This window comes from Amblyraja radiata, chromosome 4, assembly GCF_010909765.2.
Source record: "Amblyraja radiata isolate CabotCenter1 chromosome 4, sAmbRad1.1.pri, whole genome shotgun sequence".
Taxonomy (NCBI): Eukaryota; Metazoa; Chordata; class Chondrichthyes; order Rajiformes; family Rajidae; genus Amblyraja; species Amblyraja radiata.
Genome location: NC_045959.1, coordinates 110518869 through 110543659, shown reverse-complemented (window position 1 = coordinate 110543659; position 24791 = coordinate 110518869). Strand labels below are relative to the sequence as shown.

The 24791-nt window shown below is 42.2% G+C and overlaps 1 protein-coding gene across 32 annotated transcripts in view; it reads left to right on the top strand.

Moving 5' to 3' along the window:
- Positions 1-24791, top strand: part of lrrfip2 (LRR binding FLII interacting protein 2) — a 95773-nt gene that overhangs the window by 55610 nt on the left and 15372 nt on the right. For 19 of the 32 annotated variants that reach the window (XM_033020222.1, XM_033020221.1, XM_033020220.1 and 16 more), the window contains 7 exons: positions 64-135; positions 5044-5214; positions 9473-9565; positions 12981-13073; positions 13469-13561; positions 19071-19203; positions 19546-19595. In XM_033020222.1, the coding sequence (XP_032876113.1) occupies positions 64-135; positions 5044-5214; positions 9473-9565; positions 12981-13073; positions 13469-13561; positions 19071-19203; positions 19546-19595 (705 nt within the window). The remainder of the gene's footprint in view (positions 1-63; positions 136-5043; positions 5215-9472; positions 9566-12980; positions 13074-13468; positions 13562-19070; positions 19204-19545; positions 19596-24791) is intronic. The other 13 variants (XM_033020223.1, XM_033020236.1, XM_033020248.1 and 10 more) reach the window with 5 other exon arrangements.

Genomic DNA, 24791 nt, shown 5'->3' with positions numbered 1-24791 from the left:
AGTTCATGTTTTTGCATCCTCCCCCTCCCATTCATCCACTGGCTCGTTCCCTGTGTCCAACAGGATATCTATGAACTTAAGGACCAGATACAAGATGTAGAGGGGCGATACATGCAGGGATTAAAAGAACTTAAGGTATCAGGGCCATGTCCCCGCATGTTTTTCTGTTTGCTCAGGCTACCTAAATGGGAATTTCTGCTATACCCCTTTAACACCCACAGGAGCAGAAATCTGGCATTTGACTAACTTTTTTTGAATGACTGCTAGAGAATGTGAATACTTATGGCATGCGTATTTTTTTCTGAAAGTAACCGTTACCTCATATTCAGTTACATGCAAATAAAAAAGATATAAATTACATTAATATAGCCAATCAGCCAGTAAACAGTAACAATTTAAGAAAGCTATGTGACCTATAAATAGAAAACAATTGTTTAATTCTTGATCTGTGATCTATTTTTGTTTGACTTTCAGCAATTGTTTCCAGATATTCCTTGATTTATAAATCCTTGTTTTATGAATTTTCAATATACAGGTGCACAACCTTTTATCCGAAATTCCGGAAACCGAAAAGCTCCGAAAATCGGACATTTTCGGTCCTGGAAAAAAGGGAGGGTATATTGCCCGGGAGAGTAGGAATCCCTAGACCTAGTACAGTGAGCGTCCACCGAGGTTCCACGGTCACCTCTCCGGGTGACCCTCGGTGGACGCGCACTGAACTAGGTCTAGGGATTCACAAAATGCTGGAGAAACTCCGCGGGTGCAGCAGCATCTATGGAGCGAAGGAAATAGGTAACGCTTCGGGCTGAAACCCTTCCTTAGACTGCCCTATCAGTCCCCCCTATAAGTCTGAGGAAGGGTTTCGGCGAAGGGAGGGGAGAGAAGGGAAAAGAGAGAGGAAGGATCTGCCGGACATGCTGTGTGTGTGTGTGTGTGTGTGTTTGTTTGGCGGAGTCTGAGGGGAGAAGGAGAGAAGGGAGAGAAGAAGGGAAGGAAGGGAGGGAGGGAAGGAAGGGAGGGAGGGAGAGGTTCAGCGGCGGGAACGGATGCCTGGGTCCGGGCGTGAGCTGAGGCCGAGGTTTGTAAACGTTGCTGCAACCCCCGGCCCGGCCCTCCGTGTATTGTTCACCGCGTCTTCCTGGAGAGAGGGGGGAGGGCGGGAGCCGGGGCTGTGTGCGTGAAGCACGGCGACTAGAGGGACGGGAGAGCTGCCCCGGGAGCGTGAGGGCACCTCCCCCTTCTCCATTCCCCCTCACACCCCTCTCCCCATCTACCCCTTTCTTCCCCCTCTACCTCTCTACTCTCGCTCGGCCCGCAGCGATCTGCCGGACATGCTGTGTGTGTGTGTGTGTGTTTGGCGGAGTCTGAGGGGAGAAACGCCGGCACTAAGAGCGAGCGAACGCGCGGACAGAACGGACAAAAGCAACGATCATAGGTTGGAATAGGTGACCAAAGATCTTTGTAGGTGACATTTCGGGTCGAGACCCCTCTTCTGACTGACTCATGGGAAAGAGGAGCAAGAGCTATGGACGGTACTAAGGACAAGTGAATGGAAGATATGCCGATATCTCCCGTTTCCCTTGACTATGTATCAGTCTGAAGAAGGGTCTCGACCCGAAATGTCTACTAACGCCGCTCTATGAACGTTGCTTTCGTCCGTCTGTCCACGCTTTTGCTCGCTCTTGGTGCCGGCGCTTCTCCCCTCATGGCAGCTATTGAAAAAGTCGACCCAAAATATCACCTATTTCCTCCTATTATCACGTATTCCTCATCAGAGATGCAGCCTGATCCGCTGATTTATTCCAGCCTTTTGTGTCTGTCTTCGGTTTAATCAGCATCTGCAGTATGTGCCGTTTAAAAAGTACAAGGCATGTGCCGTTTAAAAAGGAAGTGATAAAAAACATTTAAAACATTTAACAACACCTAAACTGTTCCCCCGCAACGCTGCGAGAGGCATAACTGAAGTCGGGTCGGGGTTACTGAAATGGCGGAGGTTACGCTCCGGTGCGGACTACGCGTCAGTTCATTGTATTTCGCAGGAGTGGACCATATTGCGCGCTATAAGATCTTTGCTCCAATTGATTTGATTACTCTAGCGCGGGGCCCCCTTAGGCGCGGGGCCCAATTGGGAGAAATAGGTCCTATCGGCTAAAGGCCGGCCCTGACCGGGTAACTGCCGGGATCGAGGCGCAAACTCGCGGCCACGAGCCGAGCACTCTACCACTGAGCCACATGTTAAAATCTACGCTAAAAACCTTCCGTTCGGAAAACCGAAAAATCCCGAAATCCGAGAAGTGTCTGGTCCCAAGGCTTTCGGATAAAAGGTTGTGCACCTGTATTTCCATTGACTCTTTACTTCTTGATTTAAAAAAAATGTTTTTGCTGTGATAGTGGAGAGAGAGGGGGAGAGAGAGAGATCAAATTTGAGGTTGGAAAGGTTTGGGGGAATGTGAGCCAGCGTAGATGGGGCATCTTGGTCGACATGGTCATGTTGAGCTCCATGACTGACTCAGAATTGGAACTAATGGTTCCTGTAGCAATAACTAGGTAGCTACCTACAATGTCTTTCTGTTGGGCATTATGTTTTATTCACTGTTTCTGTGCTGATCTTTGTTGGCACAGCTCCAGTCATCAACACTAATGTGCAGTGAAAAGTAAAGCACAACAGAAATATGTTGGACGCTCGGCCAGTCTAATCATTGTCCCGATGCTGATTTTTTTGTTGTTGCATGGTTTCAATCTATACTACTGCACATAAGCATTTATACTTCCAGAAGTGATATATTTTTTGATAATTTCAATAAGGGTAGATATTGGGAAAGATGGTCGGGAGGTTGAAGTGAAAATTTCAGTTGCAACTGGAATCAAAAGTAGTTTAAGATTTTTCAACACAGTTACGGGCCTGTCCCACCAGCATGCGATTGCATGCGTCTAGCGCGACCAACCGTGGTGGCTTGAGGCGTACGGCCTCGCAGGGCCAGTCCCACTTCCAACCGTGGAGCCGTCTGGAGTTGTGCGTGGCTGGTCCCGACATCATACTCACCAATCAGCTGGGCAGGAGGCGGGCCGACTGAATTTGGACGTCGCACGGCGTCTGGCGATTACGTCATCACGCAACGGCACGCTGGGCAGTGACGTCATCGTGCAACTCCACGCGCTAGGCGTACGCCGTCAAGACGCTGCGTACGGCGTCGTGATGCTGCGTACGCTCGTCGAGGTGCTGCGTACGGCCTCAATGCGGCTGCGGGCCGACAGGCCGTTACCGCGCGGAATTTTTGGACTGCCAGTTTTTCGGAGCCTGGCACGATGTCGGGACCTGCCCCTCACAACTCCATACAGCTCTGGCGATCGAAGTGGGACCGGCCCCGCGAGGCCGTACGGCTCAAGCGACCACGTTAGGTCGCGCTCGCCGCATGCAGTCGCATGCTGGTGGGACAGGCCCTTTAGTTCTTGAAGCAGTCTTTTTACATGCAGATTTCTCCACAAAAGGAAAAAAACAAAGTTCTGCTTTAAACATTGAATGATTGGCTGATTAATGGTTGTTTTAGGTAAGATAGAAGTTATTTTTTTAACTACCCTAAGCTATTTGGAAAAGTTAGTATTTTAATCTGAAGATACTGAAATGTCAAAAACTGGGAGAATTCATGTACAAACTAATCAAAAGTGTGAACTAACATTTTAGTTGATGAGTTTCAAAAGTGGTGCTCTGAGAATATTTGTGGAACATTATTTTTAATTCTGATTTCAGAATCAATTAAAAATCTGTTTCATCATAGAAATTGAAAGGACTGTATTCAATTTAATAATCTTTCACTTGATAGCTCTTTATATGATGTGCTTTTGCATGGCATGATTATTGGTGAGATATTTTCTCTGAAAAAGTTTCAATGGTCCTTCTGCCTAGCAGTGTTTTCTTATATTAAGTTGTTTCTGAAAACTTGGCTGGTCTCAACATGTTATTTGGAGCTAAATATTATTCTTGTGGCTGCAACACCCAATTTTCTAATTCCTGCTTTGTTACTTTCTGCATTCTGCATGATTTTCAATGTTATGTTACCGAAGTTGAAGAAAGTTATAGTATTGAGTTTTGGTAGTCTTCATTAAATATATGGGCAAGTAAAAATACTTCGGGACTTGCCTGCAGGAGAAGTATAAGACAGGTGAAAATCCAATTTAAGGATATCACTGAAAATGTAACTTCTAACAGATGGTGAAGGCCTATTTTTTTTATTTGTCTTCTCAGAGTTATTGTAAGCTGTCAAATTCTGCATTTGTATTTTATTAGGAATATGGGAAAATGTGGCCAGTGTGGCCTTATAGGTTGATAAATTTATATAATAACAAATCTTGACAGGGACAAAAATGCATTCAAAGAGGGTGAAGATTGAGGGTTTCTAATGTATACCTAACTGCTAAGAATACATGAGAAACATTTTCAAAACTATTTAATTTGATGATATTAAATGAATCCAAATTATGCATTCTTTTCAGTGTTGTTCCCAGTATATTCTGTGACTAAGATGCACAGGAACTTTTGTTGGAGCAAACCTTAGACTTTAGAATTGTAAACTCTTAAGCTTTGGCACGAGCCACTTGTTGGACTGTTTGCTGGTGTAATTTTCACATGCATTTAGGAGTTTAAATTTTAAGAGAGCAATTGTTTACAAAAGGAAATTATCCCAAATAAAAACAATACTGGAAATTATCATGAAGTCAGGCAGCATTTTGCAGGGAGGCAAATAGAGTTAAAGTTTCAGGTCAGTGTTCCTTCATCAGAATCCTAATGTTTATTATCATTGCATTTAGCATAAACGTTCTAATTAAAAACAGAGGGAACAACAGGGGAATTAATTAATGTGTGTTGGTTGTAGATTTACAAGGACGAAATGATGAGAATCTATCTGACTAATTATGTTGGTGTTCTTGCCTTCCACAAAATTGTCAGGTTAACTTTATCGTTATTGCTGCATGTTCCTTTTGTTCATGGTTGGGTTCCAACATCGTTCATGCTGTCACTGGAAAATGAATTATTTTAACTTACAGGATTCTTTATCTGAAGTTGAAGAAAAATATAAAAAAGCTATGGTCTCTAATGCACAACTAGATAATGATAAATCAAATCTCATCTACCAAGTGGACACCCTAAAAGATGTAATTGAGGAGATGGAAGAGCAGATGGCCGAACTATACAGAGAGAATGAGGACAAATCTAAGGTAATTGGTTATGAGCAACTATAGTAGTGGCTGGGAGTTACTGCAGATGCGGCAATCTGATACAAAGTGAGCTGCTGGAGGAAATCAATGGGTCAAGCCATTATAGTTCCCCTTTTCATTCTCAAACTAACCCGTTGTCATCAGTCTCCTCCGCTGTCATGGTGAGGCAAAACGCAAACTTGAGGAACATCTTAATTTCCGTCTTTATATTCGAAGGCATAAACATCTGAATTTTCCAATTTCAGGTAACCTGCCCCTCTTCCCAGCCACCTGTTATTCCGTTTCTTTCCCCACCCCTTACTTGGTTCCATTTGTCTTTCATCCACATGCTCAACCCACTGGGTCCCTCTCCTGATCCCATCTGCCCATCATCACTTCCATATCCTGTTGCACTCATCACCTTTTCTTACCAGTGTCCATAATCTGCAGCCTTTCATTGTCTGCAGCCTCTATTGCTATCCCATCCTGCACCTGGCTCCATCTGCCCATAAATCCCTGGATTCACAAAACAGTTACCAGTTTCTGTCCTGCACCTCCCCCTCAACTCTCCACCTTTACAGTCTCAGTCCTGATGCAGTCTTGATTCGAAATGCCAACAATCCCTCTACCTCCAAAGGTATTGCGTGATCCTCCGAGTTCTTCCAGCACATTTATTTGCTGGGCATTACTGTTCACTTTGCACTTCATTGATCAGGAGATGGAAACAATTGTAATATCACAACTGTGAATGTATTTTTTTTTACAAATTTAACTGATTTACCTTTGGCTGCAAGATTCATTCAATTGTCTTTATTCGTGGAGATATGTGGTGGTTGAGTGGGTATATAACTAATTCATCATTAATGAAAACATTTCACCAAAAAAACTTGGAGCCACATACTTAGCTGCAATTATCTAAATGTATTCCATTATAAAGTATAACATTTCCAAGGAATTGCATTAAACCTAAGTGGAAGCTGGTCAGTGTGCAGAGAAGATAAAGCTGGAAACAATGTAGTGAACATTTACGAGGATGTTGCCAGGACTTGATGGCCTGAGCACTAGCAAGAGGCTGAGCAAGCTAGCTCATTATTCCTTGGAGTGCAGGAGGCTGAGGCTAAATTTTCCCAAGGTGTATAAGATCATGAGGGGAATGTATGGGCTAGATGCACCGAGTCTTTTACCCAGAGTAGGGGAATCAAGGACCAGGTGACATAGACTTAAGGTGAGAGTCAAGTCGTCAAGTTGATTCGTCACATACACATACGAGATGTGCAGTGAAATGAAAAGTGGCAATGCTCGCGGACTTTGTGCAAAAAAACAAACAAACAAACAACCAAACAAACTACAAACAGAATCACATATTCTTTTACATATTAAATATTGTGGGCGGAAGGAAAAACGTTCAGTAAAGTTAGTCCCTGGTGAGATAGGAGTTTACGGTCCGATTGGCCTCTGGGAAGAAACTCCTTCTCAACCTCTCCGTTCTCACAGCATGGCAACGGAGGCGTTTGCCTGACCGTAGCAGCTGGAACAGTCCGTTGCAGGGGTGGAAGGGGTCTCCCATGATTTTATTGGGTCTGGAGTTGCACCTCCTGATGTATAGTTCCTGCAGGGGGGCGAGGGGAAAGATTTAATAGGAACCTGAGGATATACCTTTTTACTTAGAGGATGGTGGGTATATGCAACAAGCTACCATAGGAGATAATTGAGGCAGATCCTATAACAACATTTAAAAGACATTTGAACGGATACATGGATGGGAAAGGTTTAGAGGGATATGTGTCAAACGCAGGCAAGTGGGACGAGTGCAGCAGGGTCATTTTGGTCGCCATTGGCGAATTGGGCCAATGGGCCTATTTTTGTGCTTTGAGTATATGACTATGACAGTGATAAATCTGGTTAAAGGATGGTTACTGAAGAGCAGATTAATTTACATTTCTGCAAGTTAATGAATGATCGTGAAATAGAAGTGTCTGAATTTTTTTTTAATTCAGAATTTTTTTTAAAATCAGAAAGAAGAAAGGATAAATTATAATAAAACTGAAAATACTCACCCGGTCAAGTAGCATATATGAAGAAAGAATGAGTTACATTTCAGGTTGATCATTTTTCATAAGTTCCAATAAAAAACCACCAACCTGAAATGTTAATAATGTTTCTCTCTTGATATACTGTCAGCCTACCTGCATCTCTAAAAAAATATTTTTTTAAATTTCACATTTCCACACATTGCTTTCAATAAATAAAAAGCACAGTTTTTCAGCACACATGTGTTTCAGGATGTTCCAAAGCACTTGGATCAATTATCTTACCGTTTTTGAAAAGAGTAATGTTTTCTGCATGTAGTTATTCGATGAATTTAAGCTAGGAGGGGGAAAGTTTAGTGGAGATGTGCAAGGTAAGTTTTTTTTACACAGAGTGGTGAGATTCTGGAAAGCGACGCCAGGGGTGGTGGTGTAGGCCTATGCGATAGTGGCATTTATGAGGCTTTTAGATCGGCACATGGAAGTGTGAGGAATATGGGATATAGATCATGGGATATATATCCAGCACAAACATTGTGGGCTGAAAAGGCCATTCCTGTGCTAAACTGTTTTATGTTCTATGTCTATGTTATAGAGCCATCGAGTCATACAGCGTGGAAGCAGGCCCTTTGACCCAACTTGCTCCTACACAGAATCTACACTAGTCCCACATGCTTACATTTGGCCCATATCCTTCGAAACCTATCCCATCCATTTGCCTGTCCAACTGTTTTTTTTTAATTGTGATAGCACCTGCCTCAACTTTCTCTTTTGGCAGCTTGTTCCACATACCCACCACCCTTTGTATAAAACAAGAAAGTTCCCGTTCTGGTTCCCATAAAATCTTTCCCCCTTCACCTTAATCCTATGCATTTACCCTCTCTAATCCCCTCAGGATTTTATGCACCTCTATAAGATTACCCTTCATCCTCCTGCGCTCCAAGGAATAGATTCCTAGCCTGCTCAACTTCTCCCTTTCGCTCAGACCCTCGATTCCTGGCAACATAATTGTAAATCTTCTCTGTACCCATTCCACTTACTAACATCTTTTCTTTAACAGGGTGACCAAAACTGAACACACTACTTGAAATGTGGCCTCACTTTATATAACTGTAACATTTTAACCCTAATACTCTGACTGATGAAGGCCAATGTGCCGAATGCCTTCTTGATCACCCTGCCCAACTGATCAAGATCCTTCTGCAATTTTTGATAACTATCTTTGCTATCTACAATACCACCCACTTTCATGTCATCTGCAAAATCATGCCTTGTACATTCTCAGCCAAATCATTAATATAGATCACAAACAGCATAGGGCCCAGCACTGATCCCCGAGACACATAGAACAGAATAGCACCTGAATATGATGCCAAGGTAATCTCCTCTCCTGCATGTATTCCATATCCCTCCATTCCCTGCGCATCCATGTGCCCATGTAAAAGCCCTTTAAATACCACTATCATATCTCCTTCCGCCATCTTGGGGGGAAAAAAACTTATCCCACACATCTTTCTTCAACATTCCTCCTCTGACTTTAAAGCTATGGCCTCTCGTCTTTGACCTATCCATTCTTGGTAAAAGGTTCTGACTGTCTTCCCCTCTCAGAATTTTGTATACTTCTACCAGGCTTCCCCTCAGCCTCTAAAACAATCTAAGTTTGTCCAAGATTGACACTAAAAGCTGGAGTAACTTTGTGGATCAGACAGCATCTCTGGAAAAAAGGAATAGGTGAGGTTTTGGGTTGAGACTCTTCTTCACACTGAGAGTCACGGGAAAGGAAAACGAGAGTTATAGACGGTGATGTAGAGATATAGAATAAATGAATGAAAGATATGCAAAAAAGTGACAATGATAAAGGTAGCAGGCCATTGTTAGCTGTGGGCTCTGTGAATCTTTCTTCAACATTCCTCCTCTGTAATAGAAAGTGAAACACCTGGACAACATTGAAACTAGTACAATGACTAGGGTGGGGGGCGGGGTGGAGAGAGAGGGGATACCAGGGTCTTTTTAAGTTGGAGAAATCAATATTCACACCGCTGTGTTGTCAGCCCAAAAATTGTTCTCGTATACATATCGTGTTGATTCTTCACACTGGCAAGAAATCAACAGGAAAGGGAGGAAGTTGAAGATTGGGGGAAAACAAGAACTTGTTTTATCTCAATCCTCACAATATAATTTCACTATCAAAATATAATAAATCAGGAATAGATTTTTATAAAAACAATATTTAAACCTATTCTCTTTGTTAGGAACTGGAACGACAGAAACATATGTACCACGTGTCACAACATAAAGTAGAAGAATTAAAAGAAGGTATTCGGCAAAGAGATGAACTTATAGAGGTAGGTGGAAGACTAAGGATTGTTCTGGATGTTGATAATTTATCAGACAATTATTTTCATTATGAAGGTCTCTTGGAAGTTTGGTAGACGCTATCTTGCGTCGCTTGTTACACTGTGAAAAGTGTTATGGTTTTTTAATTATATGTGGGGCGATGTGTTATTTTGAGGTGTTTAGTTTCATCATATGGACTGAAGGAGCAGTTGCCATGTGTCTCTTAATAATGTGGTATAAAGTATTCAGTTTGAATCTTTGGACTTTGTGATAAAAAAGTTATTTTCCAAGTTAAGAATAGAGTAATATGAATGAGGCCAATAACTCAATTGAATATTCACCACATACACATGCTCGCAAATGAAATGAATATCTATGGATTCATTAAAATTCAGACGGGCATGGTTTTTTGGTATATAAATCGAATACATTTTTGTAACCTTCAGGGTAAAATATCTTGAATTCCAATACTTAACTGTTCTCAACTTTATCCAGAGGAATCTCAAACTGACATAATAATTACATTCTGGATGACTAATATCTACAGATATTTAAGTATATCAATGGTTCAACGGTACTTTATTGTGTCATGTTCGTAGATATTCTTCGTTATGCACACAATTTAGTAAAATCATACAGAAGTACAGTTATATGTAAATACAAAAGTGCAATGATTGTGGTGTAAGAACAATAGACTTCACCAAAGCAATACATAGAGTCGCCACATTTCTGGCGCCACCTTGTTTCCTTCACGTTGAAAGTTTTTAAAAGCATAGAGTCTTATCTTGGCCTTAAAGGCTCCATGTGCTGATGCTGGCACTGGGTTGAAGTTGCAGGGGTTGGCCTGGCCTATGCTGCTGCAGGCCATGCTCGATCTGTGTGTTCATCTGATGTCTGCTGGGTCACCAGCGTCGCCTGCTCCACGAGATCCTTGAGCTATCGCACTGTTCAGCAGTTCATTCCACCGACAACCTGAACTGCGAATGCACTGTCCCCCCCCCACCTGCAGCTGCCACTCAGCTTCTGTGTGCTAGGATGCCTCCTGCAGCTGACCTCGGAACCCCCAGCGAGCCTCTGAGGGCATGGGGGATCAGCCCACAACCCGCTCACTGCTACTGATCCTTTCCTCTGTTTGTCCACATACACTCCTCTCAATTTTGTATTTCTGTATTTCGCACAATTATATTACAATTACAGAGAAAGGTTGAACAAGTTAGGTCTTTATTCTTTGGCAGAAGGTTAAGGGGGGACTTGATAGAGGTCTTTAAAATGATGAGAGGGGAAGAGAGGAGAGTTGACGTGGACAAGCTTTTCCCATTGAGAGTAGGGAAGATTCAAACAAGAAGACATGGCTTGAGAATTAAGGGACAGAAGTTTAGGGGTAACATGAGGGGGAACTTCTTTACTCAGAGAGTGGCAGCTGTGTGGAATGAGCTTCCAGCGATGGTGGTGGAGGCAGGTTCGATTTTATCATTTAAAAATAAATTGGATAGGTATATGGACGGGAAAGGAATGGAGGTTTATGGTCTGAGTGCAGGTAGATGGGACTAGGGGAGAATTCGTGTTCGGCACGGACTAGAAGGGCCGAGATGGCCTGTTTCCGTGCTGTAATTGTTATATGGTTATATATTTTTTGTTAACAAAGTCTCAATTAGTTTTAAATAGCTTTGGTAATGAGTTGTCCTCAAGTAAGCTGAACAACCATTTGTGCCTATAGATATATAATAACATTTTACTTAGGAACCTCATTACTTTGTAACATTTGGGGAACGATGGAAAAGAGGTTTGTTCCTCAACATTAACGCTGGCTGCGTGGGTGAGTGAGACTCATCAGCTCCAGAACAAGCTGATAGCCAACAATGATGGTTTAGCTTAGTTTAGAGAGATACAGTGGGGAATCAGGCCCTTCGGCCCACTGAGTCCATGCTGACCAGCAATCACCCATACACTAGTTCTATCCTACACACTGGGAACAATTTATAGAAACCAATTAACCTACAAACCTGCACGTCTTTGGATAGCAGGCCCATTGTTTCTGCACTGAACACATCTCCAAATACCTTGACGATATATTGTCCTTCCTTGTCCAGCTCCTGACCTACATCCCAGACACCTCACATGCTGTACAAAACTTCACTAGCTTTCAAATCCTAGATCCCCATCATCTCATCTCTACCATGGGTGTCTAGTTTCTATACACCTCCATTCCCCATCGGGAAGGTCTTGCACCCTCCGGTTCTTTCTTCAACGGAGACGCAGTTAGTTCCCCACAACTAACACTCTCCCCTGCCTGGTGGAACTTGTCTTCATCATAAACAACTTCTCTTTTGACTCCTCTCACTTTCTTCGTCAAAGGTGTATCCATGGGCACTTGCATGGGCCCCAGGAATGCCTGCAGTTTTTTGTTTCATTGAACAGTCCTTGTTCAAATGTGCCCCGGCACCATCCCCAATCTTTGCTACATCGATGACCACATCGGAGCTGCTTCCTGCATTCGTGCAGAAATCAGTTCATCACCTTTATATTCTTCCCTCAAATTCACTTTGACTATCCATGATGCTTCTACCCCCTCCCTCTCTCCATCACGGGAGACTGATTATTGACTGATGCCAACTACAAATCCATTAACTTCCACAGTTATCTTAACACCTTCTCCCACCCTGCCTCTTACAAGGAATACCATACCTTACTCTCATTGCTCTCTCCACATCATTTGCTGCCAAGATGATGCTTTCCACTCTTCAGTAAACATACTCCGTTGTGCACAGATCCCACACCCATATCTCCTCTGTCCCCTACAGTTCTGCTCTCGCTCCCCTTCTCCCAAGATGGAACAATGATAAGGTTCCTTTGACCCTCACCTTTTACCCTCCCAGCAGAGATCCAGGGATCTCTTCCAAGTGAGATAGAAGGTTAGATACACCTCTCCAAGCTTCTTCGATTTCAATTGGTGCTCACGATGTGGCTTCCATTACCTCAGCGTGACCAAGTCTTTCACCAAACACTTGCTCTGTCCACGAAGGCATTCTTTATTTCCTGATTGCTCATCATTTTAACCCCATCCCATTAAAATATCGACCATTCTGTCATTGCCAGAGTGAGGCAATACACAAACTGGAAGAACAGCACATCATATAGGTAGCTTACAACCCAATGGTATGAACCTTCATTTCTATAATTTTAAGTAACAGCCCTTCTTCCCCCCCCCCCCCCCCATCCCCCTTTCTTTCCTACGCCCCAAATCCCAGTACACACCCATTTCTCACACTGTCTTGCCCCTGCAATTCCTTTTCATTTCTAAATCCTGGATGAACACTGCCAGCTTTATTTATTTTATCTACCGTTGCAAATTAATCTTTTCCTTTTTACTTCAATTTCTGTCTTTTCATTGCTCTGGATCCCCCCCCCCCTCCTTGCTTGTAGGAAAACAAGTGTATGCAGCAGAGGGTGGACACCCTCACCAGGGAAGTGTTTGATCTGCAGGAAACTGTCAACTGGAAAGACAGAAAAATTGGGGTACGAGGTCAAAATGAACAGTCGGATTGCAACTGCATGAGGTGTTTGTTGAGTGTTGGTCAATGTGACTTTTATCCTACTATATTGGAGCATGGTATAAATAATTTAAATAAAATTGAGCCTTTGCTCAATTTATTTTATTGGTCTGTGTGTGATGAGTTTGAGCATTGTTAAACATCTTAATGCATGTTATGGAGCGTGGTAGTTGTACAAAATGAAGTGGGAAGCTGAATATTGAAAATAAAAGATGAGGATGAGAATTTCAGTACTTCCAAGCGTAATCCCATTTGTTTTTTTACCCTCTAACATTTCATCTGCTATGTTAATGTGTTGCAATTCACATATACCTTCTCTTTCTGCTATTTTCTTTCTTCTGCTTGCTGTCCTGTGATCAGGCTCTAGAGAGGCAAAAAGACTACTTTGACTGCATTAGGAATGAGCGTGATGAACTCAGAGATGAATTGGCTGATCTGAGGGAAAGAAAAAAGGTAGGATGTGTATGTGGCTAGGCTAAACGGTGTTCAAGATTTATTGATTTTGATTTGTATGGAACACTTTTAGATAAAATGGCTGGCTGAACCTTGAGCAAAATTACATTATGCGGTTTAAGAAGCACCATTGTCTATTGTCCTCGTAAATTTCACAACAGTTTCAACTTTAGAAACCAGTTTCCTCCATGATACAAAAACAGAAATTCAGGTTAATTGATTATTTCTGTTTTAAAGGAAAGCAATTTATAGCAATAGAAGACTAATTCTTAAAAATACTACTGGTTAGAAAGAAGATATGCAAAAATAGAGAAAAGTTACTTTACTATGAAAAGATACAATGGACAATAGGTGCAGGAGTAGGCTATTCGGCCTTTCGAGCCAGCATCGCCATTCAATGTGATCATGGCTGATCATCCCCAATCAGTACCCCGTTCCTGCCTTCTCCCCATATCCCCTGACTCCACTATTTTTAAGATCCCTATCTAGCTCTCTCTTGAAAGCATCCAGAGAACCTGCCTCCACTGCCCTCTGAGGCATAGAATTCCACAGACTCACCACTCTGAGAAAAAGTGTTTCCTCGTCTCCGTTCTAAATGGCTTACTCCTTATTCTTAAACTGTGGGCCCTGGTTCTGGACTCCCCCAACATCGGGAACATGTTTCGTGCCTCTAGCGTGTCCAAGCCCTTAACAATCTTATATGTTTCAATGAGATCTCCTCTCATCCTTCTAAACTCCAGAGTGTACAAGCCCAGCTGCTCCATTCTCTCAGCATATGACAGTCCCGCCATCCCGGAAATTAACCTTGTAAACCTACGCTGCACTCCCTCAATAGCAAGAATGTCCTTCCTCAAATTAGTGGACCAAAACTCAATACTCCAGCTGTGGTCTTACTAGGGCTCTGTACAACTGCAGAAGGACCTATTTGCTCCTATATTTGATTCCTCTTGTTATAAAGGCAAACATGCCATTCGCTTTCTTCACTGCCTGCTGTACCTGCATGCTTACTTTCATAGACTGATGTACAAGGACCCCCAGATCCCATTGTACTTCCCCTTTTCCTGACGACGCCATTTAGATAGTAATCTGCCTTCCTGTTTTTGCTACCAAAGTGGATAACCTCACATTTATCCGCATTAAACTTCATCTGCCATGCATCTGCCCACTCCCCCAACCTGTCCAAGTCACCCTGCATTCTCATGGCATCCTCCTCACAGTTCACACTGCCACTCAGCTTTGTGTCATCTGCAAATTTGCTAATGTTACTTTGAATCCCTTAATCCAAATCATTGATGTATATTGTAAATAGCTGTGGTCCCAGTACCGAGCCTTGCGGTACCCCACTAGTCACTGCCTGCCATTCTGAAAGGGACCCGTTAATCCCTACTCTTTGTTTCCTGTCTGCCAACCACTTCTCTATCCATGTCAGCACTCTACCCCCTATACCATGTGCCCTAATTTTGCCCACTAATCTCCTATGTGGGACCTTATCAAATCCTTTCTGAAAGTCCAGGTACACTACATCCACTGGCTCTCCCTTGTTCATTTTCCTAGTTACATCTTCAAAAAATTCCAGAAGATTAGTCAAGCATGATTTCCACTTCGTAAATCCATGCTGATGCGGACCGATCCTGTTACTGCTATCCAAATATGTGGCTATCTCATCTTTTATAATTGACTCCAGCATCTTCCCCACCACCGATGTCAGGCTAACTGGTCTATAATTCCCCGTTTTCTCTCTCTCGCCTTTCTTAAGAGGTGGGATAACATTAGCTACCCCGCAATCCACAGGAACTGATCCTGAGTCTATAGAACATTGGAAAATTATCACCATTGCGTCCACGATTTCGAGAGCCACTTCCTTAAGTATCCTGGGATGCACCATCAGGCCCTGGGGATTTATCAGCCTTCAGTCCCATCAGTCTATCCAACTCCATTTCCTGCCTAATGTGGATTTCCTTCAGTTCCTCTGTCACCCCAGATCTTCTGGCCACTACTATATCAGGAAGATTGTTTGTGTCCTCCTTAGTGAAGACAGATCCAAAGTACCTGTTCAACTTCTGCCATTTCCTTGTTCCCCATAATAAATTCACCTTTTTCTGTCTTCAATGTTCCAACTTTGGTCTTAACTAATTTTTTCCTCTTCACACACCTAAAGAAGCTTTTACTATCCTGATTTATATTCTTGGCTAGCTTACCTTCGTACCTCATCTTTTCTCCCCGTATTGTCTTTTTGAAAAGACATTTGAAAATTTAAGTTTGCTGACGAGACCAAAATTGGCAGATCATGTACAGACAGATGAGATCAGTTTAACTTGGTTTCATGTTCGACACAAACATTGTGGGCCAAAGGGCCTGTTCCTGTACTGTTTTATGTTAAATCTTTATGACTCTCCCAATGTGATTAATGTTTGCCTTTATTTAACAACCATTCAATTTATTTTGGTTATTATGCCCCTGAAAAAACTGAGAAAGGCAACATTCATCATTGTTGTTTTGTATTGTATTTAATTTATTGTATTCAAATTTATTGTCATTGTCTCAGTTAGAGACAACGAAATGAATTTCCCTTACAGGCAGTATCATAAAAATAAAAATAAATAAATAATAATAAATAATAAAACATATTAAAAATAAAATAGAATTTAAAAAAAAGCACAAACACTGAAAGTCCACGACACAACATAACACAGTAGCACCAAGGTGAGGAAGGCACCATAGTCCAGCCAGCCTCCCCTCCGTTCTTCCCAGATGTTCACTCGTGGTCGAGGCCTTCCTAGCACCCGCAGTCGCCGCCCTGGGTGGCCCGATGCTCAGGCCCTCACGCCGGGCTGGTGGAACGCCGACGCCGAACCCCGACGGTGAACATCCTCCTCCTCAGTGGCCCGGACCTCGTGATCAGCCGCCTCCCGCAGCCGGAGTCCGCAGCTCCCGAGTCCGCAGGCCGAGCCGCGCAGAGTCGCAGGACCCCGCGCTGTCCATCAGCGCCGCCCGCGTTGGGAGCCCGCAAACTGCAGCTCCATGATGTCGGTGCCGCAGGTCCAGCACTCCGGGCTCCAGACGGCGACCCCCGGTAAGGCATCGCCAGCCCCGCGATGTATCAGCGCTGTCCCGCCACTGCTGGAGCTCTGGTCGATCCCGGCAAGAAAGGCCGCGGCAATCCAGTAGGTAGGCCGCTGGGGGGGGGGGGGCGAGGACGCGACTCGAATAATAGTCGCGTCTTCACCAGGAAGCGGCTGAAGGACGGTATCCCCCGCACCGTACCCTCTTCCCCCACATCAAAACACAAAAAGAACACACAAAAACACACTTTTACATAACTAAATAAACAAAAACAAAAAAAAAAGATACCGGGCTGTAGGTGGAGGCTGCTGGCACCAGCACCACCGGAAGTACATCATGGCATTGTAAGTGCCGGAAGCAAATCATGGCATTGTAAGTGGCATTGCACATCACATTCGCTGCGTTTTCTTTAAAAAAAAATGTTGCTCATTCTCTGAAACCAATCTCTATGCTACATCTTTTAACTTTGACAACTGGGTGATTTTTGTGATTTAACACTTTAAGTTTCCAAGGTTATTGGCCAACCTTAGCAGTTGTAATGATAACAAAACTATTAATGCCCCCTCATTATTATTCTGCACTAAGTCTTGCCCATCTGCCTGTACTTGGCTGACCTGCAAAGACTCTTGCTGTTTCTCTCTTACTTATAGATCTTATTTTTGTGTCTCTCTGTCTCCAATCTCATATTGTTCATAATTTCTTTTAGACATTAACATTACAAAAAACAATTGGAAACTTAAAGGAATTACTTTAGTTTCTTTTTATTTTAATAGAAATTGTAAATCAACTCATTTTGATATGCTACCAATTCTCTTCTTTCAATGGTGGCTGTTTCGTCCATTGAGTATGCTGGTTCTCAGCAATCCTATGAATCCCATTTCCCAACTTGATTCCCTGTAACCAATATACCAATTAACATCAATTCTCATTGGTAATTTACGTTAACCTGCCAATTGGCATTCCTTTAGGTTGTGCGTGAAAACAAGCGCTGGGAGGAAATCCATTCACAGAGCGAATGTGCAGATTTCTCTCAGAGATCACTGGAAGTCAGGTTGTTGAAGCTATGAGGTATCGCACTATCGAACATGGCTTCCAAAATTACTTTCATGATTGCACGTTTGCCATACCCCCTTGACATCATACAAGCCTGGAAGATGATGCCTCCATGCAGGGCCTCCCCCCTTGAGCTTGGAGACAGTTTTGTGCAATGTTGAGGATATGGGTGAAAACACCAGCTAAGTATAGAATTTTGATTAAAAAAATTAAACTGCTGGAGGAACTTAATGGCTCAGGCAGCATCGGTGGAGAAAAACAGACAGATGATGTTTCAAGTCAGGACCCCTCTTCAGACTGAAGAAGGCCCCTGACCCAAAATGTTGTGTGCCCAATTTCCTTCACAGATATTGCATGAACAGCTTAGTTCCTCCAGCAGTTTGTTATCTGCAGTATCTTGTGTCTCCGAGTATTGAAGATCAATGAATATCGCGGGTAACATGTCAGCAAGATTTGTCTTCAGAAATTTTTTTTTTAATTGCAAAATTTGCATCATTATGAAGTCAGAACTTAAACTTTCTGTTAAATGCCTATAGAGGTTTCACTGCAAGAGCTATGTTGTTATCTCTGTTTAAGATGACAACCGCCTCTGGCAGTCACCTATGCAGTGAAAAATGGATATTTAAATGTTTATGGTATTGACGACCTGCTCCTCCATTCTTTGAATCTTTTCAGCTGTGTGCAATGCTGAATCATTAGTGAATTTACGAGTATTTAAAGCACTCTGTGCAAAATAATAATGGGCTATAATTATGCTGGAAAATCCCTTGTGCCGCAATACTAATTGTCAAGTGTCAATGTGATGAAAAATGTTGTTAGTTAGATAATTCTCTTTTTGGTATTTCACGTGTTAATTTTCATTTCAACCAACATTCTATTCCTTGCTTTACTTTATTTAAATTGATTAAAAAATAGCAAAAATCCACGTTTTCTGGTTTGCTGTGTGATTGGGGCTGTTGCGAGAAGGAACTTCTGCTAATGTTACTGTCTTTTAAAAAAAAAAAAAAATCATGTAAGAGCTATTTCATGACAACGACCAGTTGATTTCATCATGGAAAATGTAATATAGTGTATTCTTCCCAGCTGTAATCAGGTAACTCATCAGCTAGGCCTCCCATCAGCTAGAGTGCTGTCCGGACCACGCGTTTACCTCATTGGAGACCTTGGAACCATCTTTAATCAGACTTTATCGGGCATGAATGTGATATATTGCATTAAATGTTAAACCCTTTATCCTTTATCTGTGCACTATGGACGACTTAATTGTTTTAATGTATAGCCTTTTCTTTAACTGAATAGCATGCAAACAAAAGCTTTTCACTGTACCTCGGCACAGTGACAATAATAAAAAAACTAACTGCTCTTAACAAGGCTAAATCATTTTATCTTCCAGAATCATGGTTTAGTGATTATTCCAGAAAGTACACCGAATGGTGATCTAAACCATGACCCTGTTGTCGGTGCGATTACAGTGGTGTCTCAGGAAGCTGCGCATGTGCTTGAAGGTGCAGGTGATGGGCCATTAGGTAATGTTGGATTATTGGAATGACACAATGCCACATTCGCAGACGCAATATGTTTTTTACTTTCCTGGATAGCATTTTATACTGGTAATTTACAGCTTAGATATAACAACACATTTTTGGTACAATTGTAAAATTTACCATTTAGCCGTGGGTGAACAAGCCAGCTTGAATATTTGTGGATTGTGAAAGTGTTGGTATATTTCAGATCAACTGCAGAGTAATTGCCCAAAATCAGCTTTTAACCATTATTATTCGTTACTGCTGGAGGGCAGGAAAAGTTGTCAAATTGAATTTGTTCAAGTTCTGAATGAAGTAACAAGTGTTCTGTTGCTTTCATTTTAGATGTGCGGCTAAAGAAACTGGCGGATGAAAAGGAAGAATTACTTACACAGGTAATTATGTAAATGCAACATGGTGGAAAAATCTTTTTTTTTAATTGGAAAAAAATTGTAATATTAGGAGCAGCACGATGGCACAGCAGTAGAGTTGCTGCCTAACAGTGCCAGAAACCCGGGTTCGATCCTGAGTATGGGTGCTGTCTGTACGGTGTTTATACGTTCTCCCCGTGACCGCATGGGTTTTCCCCAGTTGCTCCGGTTTCCTCCCACTCTCCAAAAACGTTTGTAGGTTGTGTAGGAAAGAACTGCAGATGCTGTTTTAAATAGAAGGTAGACACAAAATGCTGGAGTAACTCAGCGGGACAAGCAGCATCTCTGGAGAGAAGGAATGGGTGACATTTTGGGTCACCTATTCCTTCAGGTTTGTAGGTAAATTGGCGTCAGTAAAAATTGTAAATTGTCCCTAGTGTGTAGGATAGTGTTAGTGTGTGAGGATCACTGGCCAGCACGGACTCGATGGGACGAAGGGCCTGTTTCCGCTCTGTATCTCTACACTAAACTAACAGTAGAAACAGCCCCTAAACAGGTACCAATTGGCAGTCATTCAAAAGCTGCAGAAAGGTGAAGAAATGGTGTTTGTACTTGAGTGTAATAGTTTAACTTCTTGCACAGCTTTGCTCTGTCTGACCTGATATTGTTTCATATTGGTTTGCTTATTCGAAATGAGAGTAGTTCTATTTGCAGCTTTAATGCGAAAAATAAATGTTCATTTTGTACAACATCTCATTTCACTGAAACAGCAAAGCATTTTGTAGAAAATCAATTATTCACAAAGGTTATCAGTAAAATGAAATTTAGGAACCTAGTGAATCAATACCCACTTAAAAAAGGACACTCCCGCTGATGTCAGTGGGGCATTATAAGAAAATGGGTAGAATAATATTCAAGCATTTCAAGGTAAGAATAACAAAATACCAGTTATCTATTTAAAAAGATCTGCACCTGCTGCCTGCCCACTAGATCTTTGTCCCGCCTCCTCACCTGACATCAGCCTGAAGAAGGGTCGCGACCCGAAACGTCACCCATTCCTTCTCTCTAGAGATGCTGCCTGACTCGCTGAGTTACTCCAGCATTTTGTGTCTACTGGATCAGCAATCGATTTATCATCTTATGGAACCCTCCATCTCAAAAATTGCTTGATTGTGTTGTGTTGTAACTAGATATAAGAAAGAGAAGCATGAATGGGTCATTTGACCTGCTTATGCTTCACCTGTCTCTACGTGGCCGAACTTTCATCTTTATGCCACTTTCCTGCCCTGACCTAACATCTTCTGATTCTCTTGATATCCAAAAATCTATCAATCTCTGCTTTGACCATAATAATCAACTTTGCTATCCTCATCGGGAGTATGGACTCCATCCTCTCTGAGGTCATCTGTTGCCGGCCATGATTTGTTCTGGCCTTTTCTCACCACCACATTTCCCCTCCCCCGCCCACCTTTATCTTTCCTGTCGGAAGAAGGGTTCCAACCCAAAATGTCGCCTATTCCTTTTCTCCAGAGATGCTGCTTGACCCGCTAAGTTACTCCAAAATTTTGTGTCAATCTTCGGTATAAAAAAGTACCGCAGTTCCTTTCTACACATATGAAGATTTAAACTGGGTGAAGAAATGTCATTTGTTCGTCTTTAATGGACCAATTATTTTGAAACTGACTCCTGATTTTTGTCCATGCACCCTGCCAGGCCCCTCTTTCCATCAAGTAAATTCTTGGGTCTGAGGTTTGTTGTTAGGTAGAACATAGTGAGTAGTATCAGTCATTGCTGGGGACTGGCAGCACCAGCTGCATACTCTCATTTGTTCCTGTGAAGGAAACTGCTTTTTTCATCATTCTTTGTTTGATTATGGTAATTGGTGACAATGACAAGCCTATCAACTGCAAATATTGTGGTTAAATATCCTAACCTCTTTGCAATGAAGTACAATGTATTAATTGTTTGTGGTACCAGTCTGTTTAATTTCTGTATGCAATTAACAAATGTACCAAGATTCTGTGTATGTGTATGTTTACCAATTTTCATTGCTTAAAATATTGTTTTGTGTGCTCTTTCTACCATTTTTACCACACTATTTCCCACAATTTTCTTCATCTGTTACTTTATTGTCTGCTTTATTAACCTATGTTTTTAACCAGACTCTGCCTTGAATATTCAATTGTATAAAACAATTTATTTTAAATGGGATTAGTATAGATTGGTTCTTGATGATCAGCAGGATGAGTCAAAGGTTCCATTTGTATGCTGTACCACATTGAGACTTTTTATTAAGCATTTTTCATTTGCATATCTGTGTTTTCCCATAATAAGTGATGGTAATTTCCATTGATGATCATTTTGGATCGCGCTGAATATTTGACTGTGTACGTTCTGGCATCTATCACCCTTGTGCCATTAATGGGATTCCTGTGTTGGGATCATATGCACAAGAAATAATGTCCTTATTCCATTTTGTTTGTGGAGCATTGTAGCAGAACTCATTGAAGTTGTTGGGTTGGGTTGGGAGTAATAATTGTTGATCACTCCCAGTAAAATGAGGTCTTTCCAATGCAATGCTGATTTGCAACCAGTAAGGTTAATCCCATGCTAAACAATAATTTTCCTGACCTTTCATTCACCTTGAGAAATTTCTCCTTGGCATCATCTGATACTCTCTGATATTCCCAATTGCAACCTTTCAATTCACTGTTTTTTTTTTCCTTCTGACCATTATGAGAGGACTTGTATCTCCAACCACTTCTCTTCTACCCCTGTGTTACCTGCTCAGTTGTGCCTTGTCACATGACCACAGGCACTGCTCAATTTCCCCCAGCCCCTTAACACAGAACTGGCCTTGATTATCCTTGATTTCAAACTACTTACTGCTCTCACCCCAATCACTATAATTGGTTCCAATCTTTCTCTGGCCCTAAATCACACACCACTGTAAAGGCAATTTCTGGCTGATAGAAGCTGATATAAAATTATGAAAGGCACAGATAGATAGGGTAGACAGAACTTTTTTGTTAGATATGGGATGGCCGTGCATTGAGTTGAGAGAAGCAAAGTTTAAAGTAGATGCGGAGGGAATGTTTTTTGCACTGAGTGGTGGGTGTCTGAAACAGCTGTAAGGCTGCTGGTGGTGGTAGTAGATACAATATTGGCGTTTCAGGGACTTTTAGAAAAGCACATGAATATGCAGAGAAAGGAGGAATATGGATTGCTTGCATGCAGATAAGATGAATTGATCTTGGCATGATGTTTGGCACAGACGTTGGGGCTGAAGGCCCTGTTTCTGTGGTGTCCTTTTCTATATTCTATGTAGGCCTGGATATATATCTTAAAATGTTCCATGTTAGAGCACCATTCAAAGCCGGTGATTTAACTTTTCTTATGAAGCATACAATTGTTGCTCTTTGGAAGCTCATTTAATCTCCATAAAAAATAGCAGAGACTTTGAATGGTTTGAAGGCTACCTCTGTTTTGATAGGCAAGGAGATAATGGTTCCAATAGTAATGACTTGATCTGGTAGCTTGTTCCATATACACACCATGCATCATGTGAGATTACAATCAGATCAGCTTTAATTTTATTTACTTGCTGTTCTGCTTGCGTTTTTTACATTCAGTATTCTCTGCTATAAACATTTCTCTGATACCACTCAAGCCCTGGCAGATGATCATAAGTTCACGTTGTTTTTAGCTTTAGATATACCTTGTGGAAACAGGCCTTTGTCAATTAGTGCCTTTGTCAATTAGGCAGGCAGTGGCGAGTGGAGTGCCGCAAGGCTCGGTGTTGGGGCCGCAACTGTTTACCATATACAGTGGCTTGCAAAAGCTTTCATACCCCTTGAACTTTTCCACATTTTGTCACGTTACAACCACAAACGTAAATGTATTTTATTGGGATTTTATGTGATAGACCAACACAAAGTGGCGCATAATTGTGAAGTGGAAGGAAAATGATACATGGTTTTCAAATTTTTTTACAAATAAAAAACTGAAAAGTGTGGCGTGCAAAAGTATTCAGCCCCCCTGAGTCAATACTTTGTAGAACCACCTTTCGCTGCAATTACAGCTGCAAGTCTTTTGGGGTATGTCTCTACCAGCTTTGCACATCTAGAGACTGAAATTTTTGCCCATTCTTCTTTGCAAAATAGCTCAAGCTCAGTCAGATTGGATGGAGAGCGTTTGTGAACAGCAATTTTCAAGTCTTGCCAGAGATTCTCAATTGGATTTAGGTCTGGACTTTGACTGGGCCATTCTAACACATTAATATGCTTTGATCTAAACCATTCCATTGTAGCTCTGGCTGTATGTTTAGGGTCGTTGTCCTGCTGGAAGGTGAACCTCCGCCCCAGTCTCAAGTCTTTTGCAGACTCTAACAGGTTTTCTTCCAAGATTGCCCTGTATTTGGCTCCATCCATCTTCCCATCAACTCTGACCAGCTTCCCTGTCCCTGCTGAAGAAAAGCATCCCCACAGCATGATGCTGCCACCACCATGTTTCACAGTGGGGATGGTGTGTTCAGGGTGATGTGCAGTGTTAGTTTTCCGCCACACATAGCGTTTTGCATTTAGGCCAAAAACTTCAATTTTGGTCTCATCTGACCAGAGCACCTTCCTCCACATGTTTGCTGTGTCCCCCACATGGCTTGTGGCAAACTGCAAACGGGACTTCTTATGGCTTTTTTTTTCAACAATGGCTTTCTTCTTGCCACTCTTCCATAAAGGCCCGATTTGTGGAGTGCACGACTAATAGTTGTCCTGTGGACAGATTCTCCCACCTGAGCTGTGGATCTCTGCAGCTCTTCCAGAGTTACCATGGGCCTCTTGGCTGCTTCTCTGATCAATGCTCTCCTTGCCCGGCCTGTCAGTTTAGGTGGACGGCCATGTCTTGGTAGGTTTGCAGTTGTGCCATACTCTGTCCATTTTCGGATGACGGATTGAACAGTGCTCCGTGAGATGTTCAAACCTTGGGATATTTTTTTATAACCTAACCCTGCTTTAAACTTCTCCACAACTTTATCCCTGACCTGTCTGGTGTGTTCCTTGGGCTTCATAATGCTGTTTGTTCACTAATGTTCTCTAACAAACCTCTGAGGCCTTCACAGAACAGCTGTATTTATACTGAGATTAGATTACACACAAGTGGACTGTTTACTAATTAGGTGACTTCTGAAGGCAATTGGTTGCACTTGATTTTATTTAGGGGTAT